At 38.9% G+C, this 21,376-nt stretch overlaps 1 protein-coding gene across 5 annotated transcripts in view; it reads left to right on the top strand.

Moving 5' to 3' along the window:
- map2k5 (mitogen-activated protein kinase kinase 5) overlaps positions 1 to 21,376 on the top strand; it is a 56,482-nt gene that overhangs the window by 15,640 nt on the left and 19,466 nt on the right. For 2 of the 5 annotated variants that reach the window (XM_026163240.2, XM_026163249.2), the window contains exons 9-19: positions 2,327 to 2,366; positions 2,507 to 2,575; positions 3,071 to 3,152; positions 4,107 to 4,168; positions 7,722 to 7,770; positions 7,880 to 7,953; positions 8,903 to 8,953; positions 9,061 to 9,132; positions 10,362 to 10,391; positions 15,345 to 15,371; positions 15,720 to 15,752. In XM_026163240.2, coding sequence (XP_026019025.1) covers positions 2,327 to 2,366; positions 2,507 to 2,575; positions 3,071 to 3,152; positions 4,107 to 4,168; positions 7,722 to 7,770; positions 7,880 to 7,953; positions 8,903 to 8,953; positions 9,061 to 9,132; positions 10,362 to 10,391; positions 15,345 to 15,371; positions 15,720 to 15,752 — 589 coding nt within the window. Of the gene's footprint in view, positions 1 to 2,326; positions 2,367 to 2,506; positions 2,576 to 3,070; positions 3,153 to 4,106; positions 4,169 to 7,721; positions 7,771 to 7,879; positions 7,954 to 8,902; positions 8,954 to 9,060; positions 9,133 to 10,361; positions 10,392 to 12,421; positions 12,592 to 15,344; positions 15,372 to 15,719; positions 15,753 to 16,779; positions 16,977 to 21,376 lie in introns of those variants that run through there. The other 3 variants (XM_026163254.2, XM_080309066.1, XM_026163258.2) reach the window with 3 other exon arrangements.

The following is a 21,376-nucleotide window of genomic DNA, read 5'->3' as shown; positions in this document are numbered from 1 at the left end:
TGAATACTGCATGATGAAGCTTTTATTACAGAGCGAGCTAGAGTGTAAATAAGATCCAGGCAATGGGGCACGTTTACTGGGGTCAGATCAGGGGGAAGTGGCAGGGGGTGGCTATGTAACCTTGTCCCCATGTCTCCTGCTGTCACAAGCCTGTCACTGTAACTCATACAGGGATGTTCGGCCCTGAGGCAGTCAAGGACAACCTCAGAATAAAGCTTCAGTGCAGTAGAGGTCCTATTGCATCTCCACCCCTAAAACATGCCCTGAACATGCATTTCTTTAAACTTGGAGATTAAGAAGCTAGTCACTGTTTCTTTTGTGGCCTCCTTTAGCTGCAGAAACCGCCATCAGATGTTTCCTATAGTTGAGATGTTTGTAACTTGAGACTTGCATGACAAGGAAATAACTTGCAGAGGACCGCTCTTCCTCCAAAACCATGCAAGTCCATCAATATTTCCAGACTTCATAGAACAGCTTATAGCTTGCTATGCTTCATAATTGGCTGAGGTTAAGATCATTGTAGAATTTGTACTTCCTTTATTCCTGAAAAGCAGTGTTCAGTTTTTCAACATTCTTAGCCTCCTCAGTGAGAACAATAAGTTGTTTAGCACGGTGAAGACGTGGTTTAATCTCCTTTCAGGCTGCCACACTTACACAGCCTGCCCAGTCAGTATTTAACATGTCTACCCCTGCAATCTTGCCTCAATTAACATCTTTGTCTTAATTAAGAAGCAGCAGTCATGCTTAACTGATATTGATTGTAGCTTAAAGGAAGACCGAGACATCAAAATGAAAACAAGGCTATCAGCCTTCGTGTTCAAAGAGCTCTGGTCTAGAAAGATGACGCTTAAATTCTTAAACACTGTATCCGTCTTGAGGCAAAAAGAAATGACAGTGTGAAATCAGAAGAAGCTAATGGAAAAAATATTTAACAAAAAACAACAAAAAAAATCTGGCCTTCTTGTTTTATCTGTAAAATTTGGCTCATGGCAGACCTTTGTCATGGGTCCTGACACAAATTAAAGTTGCAAGTAATTCAGAGGATTATTTAAGCAATACTGACTCTACTACCTGTAGATTCAAGGAGGGCATAGAAGCTGAGACCCTGTAGCTATCAGTGAATTTAATAAATTGTTTAATATGTGAGGTTACTGTTTCTTCTCTGGACACCTTGAAATAAATGACAATCACTTAAATGTCTGAAGTTTGTCTTTAATTAGGGGAAAAAGAGAAATGTGGCATGGCTGTAGTCAGAAAGCCAGAGCCAAAGTTAGCTCTAACTGTGGGTAAAAACCTGAAAGGCACTAATAGGTACCATTAATTAAAGGCCTGGGACAGTTTAGAGGTATCTGTCCGAAGAGAAATGCGATCCTCCAATCTTAGACACATTAATCACACCTTGTGCAATGCACATTCTCTCTGGATGACCCACAGACGGTTGAGTAGCCAGGTATCACATTTACTAAGCCTGTTTGTGAGCTAACCAGCCTGTGTGACGTACACTGAAGCCAGCTCATCCCCATCACCTGACAGCTGTTGGACAGTATTTGTCCTTGAGGATTGTATGCTGAGAGGTCACCGGTCCCGTAAACTAACCTTCAAGGGCTGTAACTAAAGCCGATGTTTGGCATTAAGGAGTTTGATAATTAAATCATTATGGGGCCAGGTCGGTGGCTGCTGCTTTACTTGCAACTCAAAACTCTGTCTGGAGCAACTAGACAGAGGCTGACTGCATCGGGTTTTGCGTGATGCTCTCTGACCTTGAAGAGAAATAACAACAGGATTTTGTCAGTCTGGTTTAGACTCTGCTCAAAAAGTCCGATGTGGATGATTTATAGTCAGTTCTTTTGGTCAATAAAACATTATTGAACTAACTGTAGCATTACTCGCATCATCACAGCTTGTGGTGGTTTTAATCAGATAGTGTTGCATGTTTTTGTTTCAGAACAGAGTCTAGAGCAGCTTCATGTAATAGAAGTGTTAAAGGGAGTAAACTTTAATGGCAAAATATGAATTTATGAGCAAAGTATGGCCCTCACATTCACCAGATATGAACATCATTGAGACTCTATGAAAAATGCTGTAGAAGAATAAGAAGCTACTTTCAGCTGCTCCCTTATTCATAAGGGGTGAATATGGGACTATTTGTATGAGGCAGGTTTATTAAATACTGAGTAACGAGGGTGCTCAAACTTGTATAAATGCCATATTTCTTTCATTTTGTAAGTTCATTAAATAAAAAGTAACAACATATTACTGTCTGAGACGGCATTCCCTTTTTTCAGTTTTGTTTTAACCTTATTGTCTTCTCTTTTGACCCATCCAGAGCGTACCACGTTCACGGCAAACGGGTTTTAGCTGTCAAGGTGAGAATTCCTTCCATTTACATGACGATCATAGTGCTTACTTTTTCATTTAGTCCGTCCCTTTGAAACATCAGCGGAATTTGTTGGTGTCGAGTTTATAATTTTGCTGCCCCTTTTGTCTCGCCCTTGTCTGATTGCAGGTCATTCCCCTGGATATCACGGTGGAGTTACAGAAGCAAATCATGTCAGAATTAGAAATTCTCTACAAGGTTAGTTTTGAACGACTAATTCGCCTCCTGTTCTTCACCAAAACATTTTTTTCTCCACTGATGTCTGATGTCGTACCGCACCTACATTTTTAATTAATCATGAGTCTAACTAATGAAATGCCATTTATCACCTCTGGTCTTACTTACTAAGCCAGGGATCAGTGATACATGAATGAACAGGCACACAAATGTGTGTGTGATCTGAGAAAGAATATATACATAGTCTGTGTGTGTGTGCTTGTGTAATTAAATGATAAATGTAGTACTTCTTTCAGCAGTTAGACTTGCAATGGATGCTGCAGTGATGCTTTTGAATCATGGACTGAAATCTTAAAATCTGATCACAAAAAGCTTTTGTGCAGTTCATTCCTGATAATTTTTCTTTTTTTCTTTTCAAATTTATTTATTTTTATTTATTTATTTTTTTCGTAATCCTGAATAAATATTTTTGGCATGCTCTTATATGATCACATTTTCTGTGCTCTTAAATTGCAGTGTGATTCTCCCTACATCATCACTTTCTTCAGTGCCTTTTTTGTAGAGAACAGGATATCAATATGCACAGAATTTATGGACGGTGAGTTTCTTTGCGACTTAAGCAAGTAGCTTGTTTTTTTCCCTTTGCTAGCTACAGTTGTATAAAAGAGACTTTGGGGGAAAAGTCCTCTTTCTCTCTGCCGTGTACCCATTTACACTTCTGCAGATCAAGAGAATGTCTGATCGCTGTAAGTTGTTTAGCATGCCTGTGTGCTAAAAGCTACAAGGGCGTGATAAATCTTGACTTAAGTGCAGTTGTAGGTGTATTTGTGTGTGCCTTTACTGGTGTGAGATGGAGAACTGTGGGGTTTTTTTGTTTTTTGGGGGGAGGTGGGGGAAAGCTGTATATGTTTGTCAAAATGTGTGTTAATGCAGTGATTTCCCTCGATTCACACATTTTCTAGCTTGTCAGCAGTCTGTATAACTTCTGAGTACTCTGTTAGTTCATGAAACATCATGAAATTTCTGGACGTATGTGTACAAATGTAAACCGGTTCACATATAGCAAACACTGAATGATGATTGGGTATAATTGTGTATAGTCGCTGTAATTTTGCAGAATACTTGGATGATATCCTCAGTATCACTTTATCTTAAATTAACTGGGTAGCGTTTTGATGATGTTATAAAAAAATGACTGATTAGACTTTTATTTGTATTATTACTACTACTATTATTATTATTACTTTTATTATTTCATTTTTATTTATTGATTATTTATGTATTTAAATTAGTTTTGTGTACTTTTTGCAGTGTATATGTAGATCAGCATTGCTCTCTTGGCACTGATGTCAGTTCAGGATCTGTGGGCTAGATAAGTAATATAAAACCTGGATTAAGATGAAATGAGCATTTCTTCATTTTTTTTTTAATCTGAATTGTGCAACATGTCTGTATTACTGTAACGCTCTAAATATACATACGCACATACACTTATACATGCATACATTGACACTGACTAACCTGTGTCAATGGGGAAATCTGTGTTGTGCAGGTGGCTCATTGGACGTCTACAAAAGAATTCCAGAGCACGTGCTTGGAAGGATTGCTGTGGCGGTAAGTGTTCATAAAGTATGCAGAGTTTCCCTGCTGTAAAGTTAAAACCTTTTTTTACTCCATATACAGAGCTCTAGCTGCGAGCACAACAGACCCCACCTACCTGCTATTCAAACTTTCTGTTTGCAAGAAATCAGCCAATCAGATAAAAGTTGGTTTAAAGGGATTTGGTGCAGCATTAAAAACATTTTTTCAAATTGCCGATGAATAGAGGCTAAACAATTGTCTAATATAATATAAATATACAATATTTTAAATAGTGAAGTCAAAATTCAGGACTTTTTATTGCCCCTCTGTTAGCCTGGTTCTTCCAGAGGTTTCTACCTGTTAAAAGGGAGTTTTTCCTTCCCGCTGTTGCCAAGTGATTGCTCTGATTGCTGGGTTTTCTTTGTATTATTGTAGGGGTTTTATCGTAAAGTATAAAGTGCTTTGAAGTGACTGTTGTTGTTGTGATTTGGCACTACATGAATAAAACTGAACTGAAGCAAATTACAAAATTACAGTTATACTACCAATACTAAAGGAGTTATATATGTTGACATGTATAAAAAGTATAGCATCAACAAATTGTGTATATACATATCTAAGCATATATAATATGTTATGGCAAAGCCCTAGGGAGACGGTTAATTTGTACTTAGTATAGTAGTAGTATTTATTTTATTGTCATTGTCAAGAACTTCTTGTACTTTTTAAGATAGCGCTGTCGACCCTCTATAGCACATATGTTTCAAAGTTGTGGCCCAAATACAACAGTGGTCCCACTTCCTCCATGGGCAGACTATAACAGCAGGAAAACCTTGGTTACTAATTTGTCAGCAGATATAGACTACTGACAAATTGTAGCATTTGCCTAGCTCTAGCTGCTTTCTACATCCCCATTCATATAACTGCTAAAAGGTTAAGATAAGCTTTATTATCATTGTAAGCACAAATAAACAACAAAATTGGAGGCACTGCTGATGTTGGTGTATACAGACAGACAAACATAAATAATCATACTTTTCAAATAAAAGAGTAATAAAAATATTCTCTGTACTATCATCAATAGAAATAATAAATAAATAGATAATAATGCTACGGATTGCAGCTTTAATGGCTCAGGTAGGCAGTTGAATAGATGGATATTATAGAGGTATTTTAACTATTGTATTTTGCACTTAAGGTAGATATTGCATAGAGATCAAACATGAACTTGTTTGTGCATGCGTACCAGAGCATGAAACTTAAGTGATGTCACTCAGTATAATTAAATATTCATATTATTTTAATGCATTATTATGAAAAAATGTTTTTAAAAAAATGGTTTTCTGACCACTGTTGATGTCTGGGATCATCGTCATTCATCAGGATTGGGTATTGATAACATTTTTATATCAATGCCAAATGAATAAATAATATAAAATTCTGCTTGTAAACATGAAACCATCGCTAAAAGCTTGGAGGCTTACCGTTACAATGAATTGGACATTTTGTAACTGTTTCTCAGTCCCACCTGGCTCTCGATTCCCTTTTCTAGTCGGTGGTTTTACCTCTTGAATTTAATTGCCCATGCGTGCGTGGCAGTCGCAGTTTCAGTGTGACCTGTTATTTGTTTGCTGCAAACAAAACAGACCTGAGACAAAAACTCATTTAATGTATTAAAGAAATAAAGACAGGAGAACCACAGGTGTGAATTTTTCAATTAGCCCTTATTAGGTGAATGATGGACAAAGTGAGTGTTGTTTTCCTCGTACTCGCCCCGTGCCCATTTCTCCCTCATGTTCTCCTCTCAGTTAAAACTCACATTCTGATCGTATTTGGCCTTGATGTTGATTAATGCATGCCTCTGTTCCACACTCATTACCCTTCTCCTGTCTCCACCTCCTCTTTTCTGTCTCTCTCCTTTAACTTTGTCCGTAATCAAACAATGACAGCTATTTAGTCAGTGTTAATTCTAATTCACAGCTTTCCTTCCTTTCCACTGTCACAGTTGTTAATTATCACAGAAGGAAAAGCACCCAAGAGGGTGCGAGTGGAGCTGCAGACGCCAGTTGTTGCGCTTGCACCACAACCTTTCAAAGCAGCAGGACTTCAGAGAGCTTTTGTGATTTCTTAATTTATCACAGAGGTTGTTTTGCACGAGTGCTGGATGACGGGAGCCTTGAAGCTAAAATCTGCTGTCACACCCCGTAAATGAAGAAACCACCACAAAGCAACATTACACGTTTGCAAATGACTTTAATACTTACTTCTTACTTTTCTAGGTGCCCTAAACTGCCTCCTTCCTAATTCTTCAGTTATTTTCTCTTTTCTCTAGAGAGAAAGTCAGCTTGTTCAGAAAGAGTTTCTTGTGTCCGTATTCACTTCCTGTTGGTTGCTTCCTGATTCTCCGTTTGTCACCAGAGACTTGTAGACATTTTACTCGAATGCACCTCATAATTTTAGCCAATTTGATGTCCATGTTTCCTCAAATGACTTCATAGCTTAACATTGTTGTTGGGATAGACTGTAGAACTTGCCTACAGTATTGTGCAGAAGTCTTCTCCCATTTCTCTGTGTATTGGGAAATAACAGTTTATTGAAATGTGTGCAAGCATAAACTGGAGTTTGTAAAATTAGAAAGAGTTAAAAGTCAGTATTTTGTGTGAACACCTTTACTCTTAACCACAGCCTGAACTCTCTGAAACCTCTTTTCCACTTGCATCTACTCAGCTCGACTCTACTGGATTCTACTTGGTTTTTAGGGTTTTTCATTAGGTGCTCGTTTTTAAAGTACAAAGTTGGCTGGGGTTGCAAGCGAGCCGAGTCTAGCCAAAAATGTGATATCAACAGACTTCCAGGAAGTGATGTCACTGGATGAGTCATGATAGTGACTCTGTCACAAGAATCAAGCCGAAGCAGAAGTAGATAAGTACTTTTGGGCAGCTCTGTTCCTCACAGTTTAATTATTTGACGAATTCTGTGAAAAGTGAAACCACGGCTCTCGTCCCATTCACTCATAGGAATGGACTGAAAGCACTCAATGAGCCTTTGAGCAACACGCTTTTAAGCCATTTTACAGATCTAAAAGCCCATAGACTAGGGAGACAGATATTTCACTGCCTTATTCACCTGCAGGTCTATAATTTAAATGCTCTGTTACTTAAATATGGGAACTAATATTCACTGAAACAAGGCAGCAACTCCATACTTGTCTTTAAAATGATGTAATTCACAAGTTGTTTGGCTAATACCATCACGCCATACTACTCCTTGAGGTTAGTCTGGTACAAACGTGACAGATTGTGCAAGCTGGTCTTAGTTGAATCTCCTGTAATCACCACTTTATTATACAGCGACAGTTACTCTGAAGGAGTCCTTCCATCATGCCGCATGCTGGGATCCTGGAGCCTGTTCACCTGCTGCTAAATTTTGTTCTTTAAAATGTGTCACTTTATAACTGAACTCTTTCAAAACAGAGGTGGCGATAAACCTGAGTTAATGTGAAGTAGTTGTTATTCACCAGGGTGTGCTGGTTACACGCCTCATGCTGTCAGAATTGATAGTTGTTCTCTGCCGCTTGTGTCTCTAGGTAGTCAAAGGCCTGACGTATCTGTGGAGCCTGAAGATACTTCACAGAGGTGAGTAAGGTAGTGCACGGCCTCCGTTTTATTAAAAAAGAGCAGGGTTGATAAAGACAAGCCGCGGTGTGCTGATGTTGCAGTTCTATGAAGCAGTTTGTCTCCACAGATGTCAAGCCTTCCAATATGCTGGTGAACACCCGAGGACGAGTCAAGCTCTGTGACTTTGGTGTCAGCACACAGGTACACTGATTTGTTTGTGCGAGCATGAGTGAGAGAGGAAAAGAGAATGGGAGATAGAGGAGAGAAGAAAAAGAACAGTTGTCTGTGGCTTCAAAAACCTCAGTCCTGTGCTCTCGGCGTGTCTGTGTGCGCGTGCATATGGTCAGCTTGTCAATCACCACATTCATTTTCCAACTCAAGACATCAGCGCTGTCCCAGGGGTCTTCCTCTCACATTAACCCCCCACCTCCATTGTTCTGCAGCCTCTCAGAAAAATCACTTGTTATAATTATGACCCACACACACAACGCCAAGCCTCATTGATATGTATTCAGTAGATTGGGGGAAAGCGTGGGTGACGGACAATGGAGTGCGTGTGTGCAAGTCTGTGTGTGCATCAGTGTGCGTTTTGTAGTGTAATCATCAGGGACAGACCTTCACCGCTCCCCAAAACATCAACCCGAGGTCTGCTTTTTTAACACACATCGCTTCTGTGGTAAATTGTTATTCATTTTTAACCTCCACTTCCTTGCTCAACTCCAAGGTGAATTTACACCCTCACTGACTTGTCTTTTTAACTATATTTTTCTGTTAAAGTCTTTTCCACTCATGTACATGCTTCCTCACTCTTTCACGCTCCAGAGGGCATGCTCACAAAAAAAGGAGAGAGAAAAACAGCCTTAAGGGAACAGACACTCATTATCACAGTCCTGTCATTGATGGCATGTGCCATTGTGTCCACATGCACAAACTCACTAATGTCTCCTTGTCTCACTCCTGTTCCTTTGTGCGATGGTTTAGTGCAGCCCAAGATATCGACCTGACATGTCAGTAGGTTTACGTAAAGAAACTTAATCCCCCTTGTTTTTCTTTATTCCTTGACATGACCTTAGTTATATCAAGTTATTTATGCTGTGATCATTTTAATACTTTTTAACGTTTACTCACTTAAATGCTGTTTTATTTGCAGCTGGTGAATTCCATCGCCAAAACATACGTGGGAACTAATGCATACATGGCGGTGAGACACCACTTGATTTTATTCTCTGATACTTTTGAATTTGTTTTAATGCAGTTATACGTTGGTCTCTGACTTTGTTTTTACACTTGTTTGTTTTTGCTTCATAGCCGGAAAGGATATCAGGAGAACAGTATGGGATCCATGCAGATGTCTGGAGTGCGGGCATCTCTTTCATGGAGGTATAACAGTTTTTAAGTGACTTTATGATACACTTAACTGTTACATGAGCGGTCCATTTAATGGCAGATTTAGCTGCAGTGTAATTAAAATGTAATGGGTGGTATCGCATGTGTTAAGTCTTGTCTGTTGCTCATTGTGTGTGGAGGTTTATCAGTGTCACTGTTCTTCTCTCCACATAGCATCGATAAAGTGCTTAACTGACAGTGTGTGTTCAAATAACATTTTAATTTCAGCATCCACCTCCCCGGTCTTTTGTCCTCCTGCTGACATTATTGATTCTCCATCTGTTTCTGTCTCCAGCTCTCCTTCAGCACTATAATAAACGATTGTGGCTTCTGCCTCACCTTTGTTGGTCAATAAATTTGATATCATTACAATTATAACTATAATGGAGTTTGCAGTGATGTCAAACTTATTGACGTAAGTTTGCGTGATTAAGACATATAGTCGTTTTATAAGAGTCTGGTCTCTTTGTTTCTAGCTGTGGGCGTGCACATTAAGCCAAATGAATTGGGTTGCAGTCCTGCTCCCATCTTTACTAGTTAGTCTGTTTATGTTGAAGGAAAGAGCTGAGCATTTTGACAATTTAATAAAGTAATGTTGCCAATAAGCTGCCCTTGACCAAGATGAAAAATGTCCACCCCCAAGTGAATTGCAAAATGTCAGGGAGAGCTGACACCCAACACCCCAGTGAAAACAACACACACACATATTATACGCAACTGCCCTCCAATGGTGTCCCCCTTCTCTTTATCCCTCTATTCTGTTCTCTGCAGGTGGTAATTGTGCGTGTGGGGGGGTTATTAACTAATGGCTGATGTTGTTTGATGAGGAAGTGTTATCAGCAGGTGGGCACTAAGCTTACCTCAAAGACTGAAAGTCTCAAGTTCTGCACGCTCGAGTAGCTTCAGCTGCATTTTGCTTCCTTGTCTACACTTGAGATTTTATGCTATTAAGACACTGCTGATGGCAAGGTGTTTGTACAGTAACACATAATGATGGATACCCTATCATTGCCCTTTACAGTCTATCTGAATGCAGTCCTGTGGTCATACAGGAAGTTTTACCTTTGTGAAGTTTCATTTGTCAGAAAAAGTATTGCTGTGTGTTTTTGGTTGCATTTTAATCTGAGACTCTCACGCAGGACTTCTTAGATGGATGGATAAAACTAAATTTGTTTATTGTCAGATATACTTGAGAATTAATTGTTATCATCTTGTCTATACAGCTGGCGCTTGGCATGTTCCCGTATCCACAGGTAAGGGCTTTTTTTTTTTTTAATGGATTATGGCACTGATGAATAAATGCTGGGAGTTTTGATCTGCTTCAAATGATTTTTCTGGAAGGAGTTCCTGTTGGATGTTTATTCTTGTAATAGTTTTCTTGATAGATAACAGTTTCTCTTCTTGAAATAATTTAGTATGTTAAGACAAAATAAGAAACAAAGAAAAATTGCAAACAACCTGAAGACCGCTCAGCACTGTGCTGATTAGGCTTTTTGTTGGCCAGCTTCTCCCACCCAATTCTAAACTGCTGGATAATTTTCTCTTTATTTTTTTAATTGTAGTTTTCTATTTATAGGAGAAAACTGGAATCATAACCCCCGGGGAACTGATTTCCTCTTGTTATCAATTCATCTAGATCAGTTTTTGATTTACAGTTTCAAGTGTATGAACTGCTTTTTGGGCTTATTTTTTTCCCCTCATTACACTAAGTTAAAATCCTGCTCAAATGTAATTGCTACAGAAGTGGCTTCCCAATCCCATCAAGTCTTAATTAGCCCTTTTAAGATGGGTTTATCTCACTAATCCCTAGCTGAGCAATCTCAATCTGGTTACCTCAGGTTACCTCCTGGCTGTCCACCTTTACAAAATTTGAAGGGGCAGGTCTTATTTAGGAAAATTTGTTTCTGAAGTTAGACTGATTGTGTGAGAGTATTAGTTATTTATAGATGAGCTGGGATTTTCCATTTCTGCCCGTCAGTGCATTTGACAAAAAGTCTTACACGGTGAATCAGTTATTTTATTTTTTTAATGGTTTGTTGTGTGCAACAGTTGGACTGCTCTGTTAGTCAAAACGCGCTTGAAAATAAGTGATTTAAAAGGCAGACTGTTTGGTAACTGCTGCACCATCTGCCCATGGATTGGCGAGTTACTGATTATTTTCAGGAACGCCAGTTATCCTTCCCGAGGAGAGCAGACATTCAATAAATGAACGAGCCGGACAGCTTTTATAAGGCTTAAAAATCTCAGGATGTATGCATGAAAATGTGCTCTTGTATGCCATTGGTCTTTTGGCTGATAATGTCCATTGCCTCTGTTTAATGATGTTCTCCAGTAAAAGCCATTTGTCATGTGTTTTGACAGGAATTTATTCAGCACCTCTTTTTGTGCTTTCACAGTAAACATCTGTCTGCGAGACTGATTAGAGTCGCGATGTAGCTCTTGACTTGTTTTTGGCGTCGATCGTTAATTCTTAAGTACGATGAAAAGCAAGTGCAGGAAAGCAAAGGTGTAGATCGTGTAGTAACGTAAATGTCATACAGTGATCGATCTGTGCGCCTGTAGCCTTGGGTGTGTCTGATTTGCGCGCTCTCCTCTCTTCATTTGATTCCGTCATTATCATGTTAATCGCTAATGTACGAGAGGCACTTTAGTCCTCCCTCGTAGATATAAAAGGGGTGGACAAAATAAAAACACCTCTCTGTTTTTGGTAAGGCTCTCTACCATCACGCAGCTTTCCTCATCTCGGTGTTAATTTTCCCCTAACTCCATATGGCACTGCAGACAGTTCACCTGCAGGCTGTAGCAGAGCAGTGTGGCGAGAGCGCTCGGATCCAGCTCGTCAGGCGCAGCCTGCCAAAGTCCTCGGGCCTAAGCTGTCATTTTTGCAGACGCTGGCACAGCTGTCTGTGCAAAACCCCCTGCTACACTTCACAGAGAACATTTTAGCACAGGCTCAGAAAGAAGTTGTAGAAGATTAAAAGAGGGAGGAAAAATTAGAAGAAAATCTGTGGCGTCTGAATTTTTACTTAGTGAAAAATGCTGGATGACTTATTAAAGCGGTGTGGCGTTTAGATTTGAAGGAACTAAAGGAAGGGAGCGTGTGCGCGTTCCACTTGCTTTTATTTGTCGGACGTTGTTTAGTTAATGGATTATCCTCCATTCATTGTTGTGTGATTGTGTATGCATGCACAGTGGAGTCATCACCTCATGTTTGTCATGATTAGAGATTGTCTCTTTAATTCCACTTCACCACATGTCGGGATTCATTTGCATTCTTTGTCAGGAGTTAATGGAGTTTTGCACGGCTCGCTCTGAAAGTCTTTGAAGACACCAGACCTGATGTGATGTGTATACAGCCGCCAGCAGTATTGTATCTGATTGATTTGTTGTCTTTTTTGCTTGCTTTATGCTTGCTTTTGTTTCTCTTCATTTTGTCATGTTTTTTTTTTCTCCCCCCCTCAAATTTGAATGGATTTGTGGATGAAATGCCGTGTCAATCTTTAGTGTGTCTGTTTCAGGAACTTTCATTACACGTCAGCGCATCCATCAGAGAATATAGATGCTTTCCTTTTGTTGCTTTGTTTTTTCACTCTGAAATGAAACGGAGAGGAAATGGTATCTGTTCCCACAGTGTAGTGTGTGTTGTAAACAATGTTTGCTGTAATTTTTTAGCTCGCTACAACAAATCCAAACTGCTGCATACTTTGTTCGATCACGTGTCCTCCGTCAGCAAGCTAGTTAACATTTTGTTTCAATAGATAAGTAATCAATATGTGAAGTCTTAACATATTACAGGACCTTTTGTTTATTGCAGTGCTAATTATTGTCGCTTGCACATTTTTGGACGTTTCGCTTACAACTCATTTTGGCTCATCTGTGCAGCCGAAAACTGATTTTAATGATCTGTTGTCTTGACTTGATAGCGCTTCCTTTAATCAATCACGTTGCAAATCTAAATTTAACACTTAGAGAATCTAATTTGAGCAGTATTCCTGTGGCTAAGGATGAAAGGCTGGCAGCTGAAGGAGATCAGAGATGAGCTGCTTTCATTGCATGATGTTTCATAGCCTTCATTTTCAGGGAAACGCATCTCAAGCTAATGCAACAGCATGCTTGTTGTTGACCTAACAGCTACGAAAACAGAGGTGCAGACCTCTCATTTTTATACATATATATATATATATATATATATATATATATATATATATATATATATATATATATATATATATATATATATATATATATATATATATATAAGCATATCTTCATTTGGGCCCTTAATCATAATGAAAACATGCCTGTCAGTTTTTGAAAGTGATGTCTTTTTTTCTTTTATTATCTATCTAAAAGAGAGTTTTTTAGATTCATTACCCTTGAAGAAATGTCTTCTTTCAAGAGGGGAAAAGCCATCTGATCTTTTAGACGTGTTTATTGAGCGGCTCTTGAAAGGGACAGAAATCATTTGACATCTAAAAATTGATTTTGTGACTTCTTCTTTTCATGCTGAGCAGACTGTGATGGTTTGAAGTAATGAGAGAAGCTCAAAAACTTGAGTGGGCTCTCCACCTCAAAGACGCGAGAAGCTGGTGTTTATTTCCTACACAGCTACATTTGCATACACACACACAGAGACAGCTTTATGCACTTACATACACAATACAGGTGTTTGTTCATAGCTAACATACAAATAAAAGTCTGAGTCCATCTATTTTCTTCTGTTTATCTAGTTCAGGGTCATGGGGTGGCTGGAGTCTATCCCAGCTGTCATTGGGTAAAAGGTGGGGTACACCCCAGGCAGGTCACTGGTCTGTGTCACGCTGCTTACCAAGAGAGTTTATTTCTGTGCACACTTAAGCAAACATGCATTTTTTTTTATGCCTTTGGGATCTAGCTTTTTGATTATTCTTTTTATGGGTTCTATTTTATCTTTTTATTATTATTTTTATTTTTAGGGTGGGATACATCTACAGTCTTCAGCACACATCCAGTCTCGTATTAATTCACTATGAGTCACCGGCACAGAGATTCATTTACATCTTCCGCTAGTAGTTTAGTCAGATTGTGTTTATGACTTAGGAGAAGATTCGACTCATTTCATGATGAAATTCATTGAGAAATGCGGCCCATCCAAAGGTTCACTTCATGGGGAATAACAGGGAGGTATTTTAAAATAAAAAATCTTTTTTTTGATGTGTGGTCAAGCCACACGGTACAAGAGGAACATGCGCTCATTTATGCTTGAATAAGTTGGTCTCCCACTATCCAATTCCAACTCCTGGAGCAGCACGCAATTTTGTTCTAGTAATTATTTCTGAACAAATTAGTTTTCCATAGTTGCCTTTAATGTGTCTGAATCAGGCAAAACTGGATATAGAGGCAGTTTAGGAGTCTCTTGGTATTTACAGAGTGTAAAAACCTGTATTTAATCGAGTGGATCAATAAGTGCTCTAATGCACTGTCAGAAGGCCTGGAGAAATGAGCAATTTATTCACCAAACATTGTTAGACATTTAGCTGAGCCTAGTTTTTGAGCCTTGTATCATTTAGTCTGTGTGATGAAGTTATAAATTTAGATCTTTAGAAATAAAAGCATGGGTTTCCTCATGAATTCAGCCTCGGGGGGTGTTTAAATAAAAAAACTAAATCCTGTCTAGAGTTTTGTTACTGCAGTGTCGTACATTTTAAGACGAAGGCTTTTATTTTGAAGAAAAGTTTCTTTATTTTTGATCCCGATCAAATGAGGTGGCGTGTTAGTAAGTCAAAAAATTGGATTTGTGTTTTTTTTCCTCCTTTTCAAGATCCGCCTTGTTGTTGTCATCGTGTGTTTAGCTCGTTCAGTGTCGGAGTGTCACCTGGGAAACCGCCACAGCGAGCACGCTCTTCTAAAACCTCAACACTGTTTGCGACAGTCACTTTGCATCCCAGCACATCTCGATCACCTGGAGGGCAGGAATGAAGTGCAGCTCTGAAAATTAGCATTAGTGGATCTTTTACCCCCATTCTCCTCAAATGAGAGCGAGGCCATTAACATTTGTGTGTTTTCATTATGTAAATGGTGTTAACACATACTCACAAATTGCCAACAGGAAAGCAATAATTTTCTCCCAGTGATCATAATGTGTCCAAGTGCATCGTCTTGATTATGACACGCTAATTACATATTGCCTAGTCTCTCTCTCTCTCTCTCCCTCTCTCACCCTACAGATTCAGAAAAACCAAGGATCTTTAATGGTAAGTTTTATTGCAGTGGAATAAGAAGCTAGAGGTCTACAACTCTGAAGTCTGTTACTCTTGGTTGACTCTCTCATTTGAAATAATAATAAAAAAAAGCCCATCAAATTCCATTTTTGCAGAAAAATATTGGATCATGCTTAAACTGCTAGTATTACATTAGGTGCCATTATGGAATAATAAAAACATTCAGAAGCTGAATGGTGGTTTGCCTGAGCTCACTGAATTTGATTAATCTAGGTAGATACTTTTTTTTTTTTTTAATATCACACTATTGATTTTCTCCATTGCCAAGAAATTCCATGTAAGCTAACATGTTTTTTTCTCCCTGTGCTTCTCCTTTTCCAGCCTCTCCAGTTACTGCAATGCATTGTTGATGAGGTGAGTCGTCGTCTTATGTGCTTTTGCATCTAAAGTCAGCCCTAATGGCCCGGAAAGCTTATATTTTGTTTCCTAATGAAGCAAACCACTCAGGCGGCTTTGCTCCCCATTCACTCAACCCTTCACCCTACGCGACTGCCTCAGGCAATACACATATGCACATGCACATTACTGTAGAGGTTGGACCTGTCATGAGTAACACGTACACACAAAGCGCAGCTCTCAATTCTGTGTACTAGTGTATGCAAAAATGTGTTTAACCAGGCTTTCTCTCCTTACTGCACTGGGTTTTATTATTGTGTCTTAAAAAAAAAAAGTCAGAGAAGACTCACAGGAGCATCAAACCAAAGACTCATAGGACTGATAATGATGCGCGCACACTGCAGACCACAGCGACTGATTAGCCATCCAATAAAGTTTTATTTAATTTTGTAATTTGCGTAGAAGCAAAAGGATGTCAGAGATGAAAAAGACATAATAATGACTTTATAAGAATTTATTTAAGCCAACGGATCAATCTCCTCAGTGACAGCGTTCAGGTACCCGTTCTCATCTAATTTCTTTATGCTCTAAGACTTTCCATTTTCTAATACAAAATGCAAGCTTGGACAAAATATCATAGTGAAACCAAACCTTGTTCAAGTCAATCTTGAACAGTTTCTTGATACATTGAGATGCTGCTGTGCACAAAAATATGCATTATATAGAAGCTCACTCTGTGTGCATTTACATCATAAGCAGGAATAATAATCTCCCCTCCCCTCTTCTTCTTTTAAGCTGGCTTCTTTGCTGAACAGTCAAAATGGCTACACAGCATAAAGCATTCCTGCAATGCCCCCATCACCAGCTATATCGCACATTAAACATACAATGTCACTTGTCCTTAACTGCCTATAGATTGGCCGTAATTAATAATTAAATGCTTTCGGTTGTAATGGATTGACCTGGGCTGAACTGTTCATTAGTCAGCTAGACGTAGCCATCACTCAAACTATTTTTCTGTGCCCTTTCTCGTCTCCCCCTTGAGGCAAGAGAGCTCTCATTGTTGTCCGTGCCGTACCGTCCCAGCTAGTGCAGTGCTTTGGAGGAAGAGACAAGAGGATAACCTCTCTCTGGACAGTTGACGCTGCATTGATGAAATCTATCTGTTCCCACTTACGCCCGATTTAGACTTGTGCATTGAGTCTCGACAGAGCCGATGACATAAGCTACGTAAAGTGGCTGACATTGTTGCCAGCGTTTATGGCTGTATGTGGTGCATTATGTGTTAATTATGTGTTTTACATGCAGTGCCAGCCGATAGAAACAAATGAAATGCCTCGACTTTCTTCCCTCCGGGGTCCTCGCTCTTTGTTGTTTTCTTTTTTCTTTTTTTTTCCAAAGGAAAACACATTTATGCATCAAGTTTGTACATTCAGATAGTTTCAGCTCCCTCTCCCTCCAGGAATTTACAGATTTTTTTTGAGTGCTTATGTTGTTACTATCATTATTGTTTCTTATATTGAGGCAATGATTGTAATTCTCTCCCTGTCCTGTTCAAAAACTGCTAAAAAACTCACCAGAAATGAACAGGGGAGAGGACTCGACGGTTGTGAACAGGCCAGGTGCACATCAGGTTACACTGTAGGTTACGTTGTAGAGTTTTAGAGCTATTCGCGGTTACCGTTTACCTACAGTGTAGATCTCCCACTGAAGCATAAATTCCCACTTGGATGTTCAGAGTCTGGCATAACTTGTATAAACCCTTTTTTATTTTTGTTTAAACCCAAATAACTGGGCTGGGACACGTCACATGGAGCAGCTACTCTAATACAAAGGTATTTTTAATTAGTTTAGACACACCTGACTCAACACTATGGCAGGTGTGATAAATTACACCTGACTCCCTGGCATTTTGTAAATATTGCTCATTACTATATACTGTACTGTACATGTGAACCTTTTTTGGATATTGTATGTGACTTAACCCACTGGGAAATTGAAAGTTGCTTTATTGGCTGAATGAATGTGCTCTTGTGAGTGGAGCTTTTAATATTAGGTACAAATGTGTGTGGTTTGGCTTCCATTTCTTTCATTTTGAACCTAAATTGAGGTATGCCCTCAACATATAGGCCAAATAAACAAATGATCAAAATTCAAATTGCTGATTACCGCTGATTCTGTAGTGTGGTGGTTTACACATTTATCCAACACACAAAAGATTTGCTCCCCAGGAGGAGATGCAAATCTCTGAGAAGGTTGCGTGAGGAAGTAGCATGCGGCATAAACATTTTCCAGATCATAAATCTGCTGTCTGAATAAGGGAGCAGCTGAAAGAAGGATTTACTTACACAGAATAGTAGAGGTAGTAAGAACTGTGGTTTCAGCTCAAGTAAAGGAGTTTATTTATTTAGACAAGAAAATGGTTTTGACATTCATGAACAAAGAACATGTAGTCGTTGTTGACAGCTTACACAGTTAATTTGCCAGCATTAGAGAAAACACATTTTTGACTTGCCTAACGTAACATTACATCACCTCCACTTTATCTTGATTTTATTTATAAGGTTGTTTTAATGCTTTAAAAAAAAATTAGGTTGATTTTGGTCAATATTTGGAAAACGCCAAAATTTTCCATAACCCAACAGCTATAAAACACTCGAGGCTGAATCTCATTAGTAACACACTGAATATCTCTTTCTAAGGACTGTTAGTGTTCACTCTCAAAATGACACATTTGTATGTAAGACACTTAAAGGGGCATTTGCACTTCTGCACTGAATCTATGCTGCATTCATGCCATAAATACAAACCTTTCCGATCATCAGCAAAAGTATAAATACCAGTATAAGTAAATTATAAAATTGGGTATAATTCATATTGATCCTGAAGAGTGGTTCTATATACGTGTATACTGCTCAAAGAGGAATCAAAGGAACACTTGAAAAATCTTAACTTTGATGTTTGATCTGATTTCTGAATCCAGCCCTCAGAGCTGTGATGATTTTGTTTTCCACTGATGTTTCATCACTTCATGCTGATCGGATTGCACAATGCATGTTAGTAAAGATATTCTGCTAGAACATGTGTTTTAAGTGTTCCCTTAATTTTTATTTTAACATGCCAGTCCTCCACTTAAATGCATCGTACTTGCATCTTTGGAAATCCTTGTTATGAGTGCATGCTAGAGAAACGGCATGCTCACCCTGCTCAGGCAGGGTCTTGAATTAGAAGTTCTCTGCAGTTGTTTCCACCATCTGTAAGCTGTCCTCCCTCATTAATGCGCCTCTCTCCTCTGTTTGTTGAATAGCAAGTGGCTCCACTAATAAAGAACTCCCACTTTATTTTCAAGCCTGTAATTACTGATCTAATTTTGCCTAATAATTGCTTCATGGCAATGACATGTATATTTACTTGTACCCTTGTACCCTCGTAGTGTGTGTTCTGTCTCCTAGTGGTGCACATTGACAACCAGAGGACTAATTCACGCAGACTAGCCACTTTCATCAGCCTGCCTGTCTTTTGTGCCATCGCCTGCTGCCACATCAAAGCTGCAGCAGTGTTCCTCTCAGGTGGAAACATGAATACATGCATAAATGTGCATGTTTATATCTGCATGCAGATTTGTTTGAAAAGTGCAGACAGGAATTTTGCATCAGATTTAGCCTACATGACACATACATTAGTTGTATAGTCAAGACTTTATGTGTGCGGTGCACCTAATTGATTGTTGCTTTGTGTTTGTGTGTACACCAAAATATAGCGATAGCAAATTATTTGGTGCTCTGTCTCTGTAAACAGTGTATACTAACGTTTGTGGGTTTTCGTGCTCAAGGGCATTTGTTTGTGCACGTGTGTTTTTGTGTGTGCGCTATGATATATTGCTCATCCAAGCAGCGGCAGAACTGTGAAGTGCACTGAGATTAGAAGGAATCCATTCCTTTGTTAATTTAAATGGGTTCATGCATCATGCTTTGCGGGAGCCTGCCGATCAGAGCATTAAGGAATGGCGAACACTGCCCAGAGGTGTTTTTAATGGCACAGCAGGGTCTCGGATGTAAAGAGGTTTAATTCTTTGCATTTGAATGAATGCGTGGTCTTGAACCTGGGCTGTATGAGTTTTGTGCATATCTGAGTAGTTGCTTTATTTCATTTTTTTAAGACCTCTGCATCATCTCTGTATGACGCCGCACTACATGTTTTTAAAACTTGACCTACACCTGCGGCATCTACCGATCTTATTATATCCAAGCACAACACATTTTGTGTATGTAAAATTTTAGAGTTACAGATAACAGCATCTTCCAAATGTATATACAACAACTGCTTGCTGGTATTGTTGGAAACAAAGTAAATACAGATGTTAATTTAGTAAGGTTGCTGCTGTAAAGTGGTTTAGACTTTTCCTCCAAGTATTTCATGTGTAAAAATAATAATATACTGTGTTGGGAGGTTTTCGTGCCAGCAGCCAAAGGCAGGGATAAAGCAAGAGTGGGAAAGTGGATGGAGTAATGAGGTGAAGGGCTGTAATGGAGGGTCAGTCGGGCACAGCTGTTCTACATGACACGGTTCATAGAACTTCGATTGACAACAGGCAGCGGGCCTGACACACTCAGACACACACACAGAGGGATACACACTTAGATGACTTCAAAGTTTTTGACACCCTGTAACATTAACATAACGTTAACTCGATCTTAAATGCATCCTTATACTAATCCTAAAGCATGTCTTTGCTTTTGCTATTGATTATCTCAGTGTAGGTAAAAGATTCATAGGAAATGATATGTTTGAAAAATGGGTAAATAAAGCTCAGACTCTTTATTAAAGATTAATGTAGCCACCTTACGTGACCTATTGGTTTGTTAAGTTTTGTTTTGTAGCCTTAGGCTTAGCATTTTTCTCACCACTGTGTTGCTTTTTTTCAAGCTTGATCGGGTTTAGTTAGGAAACTGCATCTATCGGCTGCAATGCACAAACACACATATTTGCTAATTATTCGTGCACTACTAGTTTCACCTCCGAAACCCACACAGCAAGCCATAATATTTCCCAGATAGCACCATTAAAATACTCCCAAGTAACGAAAAACGCCACACGCACCTTGAAGAGGCTTCATCTCTGCTGACTTTGTGTCATCATCCACCTGTCAGTGAAAGTGGTGTTCTCCTAACTTTAGTCCTTGATCAAACATGTGAGTTATTGAGAAAAAAGAAATCACCACTATACAGTTGTGATGAAGAGGTAACTTGGCTATAGAGACCAGGCTGCTTTAAAGACGACTGTTTTATCAGCCTGTGTGGACTGATTCAGTTTTGTAACAGCTGCAGTTTAGGACACTTATGTGTTTGTTCCATTTTCCAGCCTTGGAGCTTACTGCTTTCAAAGGTGTGTTTAATATCTAAGAATTAAATTAAAAGGGATGTCAAAACATCAAAAAAATTTGTCTTTATTTTAGCTTCTTATTTATCTTTTAAGTTACATATTTCCCTGGAACAAAAACCTGCAATGATAAAAGTGAGGTGAACTGCACAAAAGATTTGTGTACACTTTCTCTAAAGTAAAGGAGTGCAAAAAACCACAATGTCAAAAATACTGAATAATCTTTCAGATATTTCTCCTACATAAATTGAATGCTACAAATT

Source organism: Astatotilapia calliptera, chromosome 1 (genome assembly GCF_964374335.1).
Source record: "Astatotilapia calliptera chromosome 1, fAstCal68.1, whole genome shotgun sequence".
NCBI lineage: Eukaryota > Metazoa > Chordata > Actinopteri > Cichliformes > Cichlidae > Astatotilapia > Astatotilapia calliptera.
This window is presented reverse-complemented; position numbering and strand designations above follow the sequence as displayed.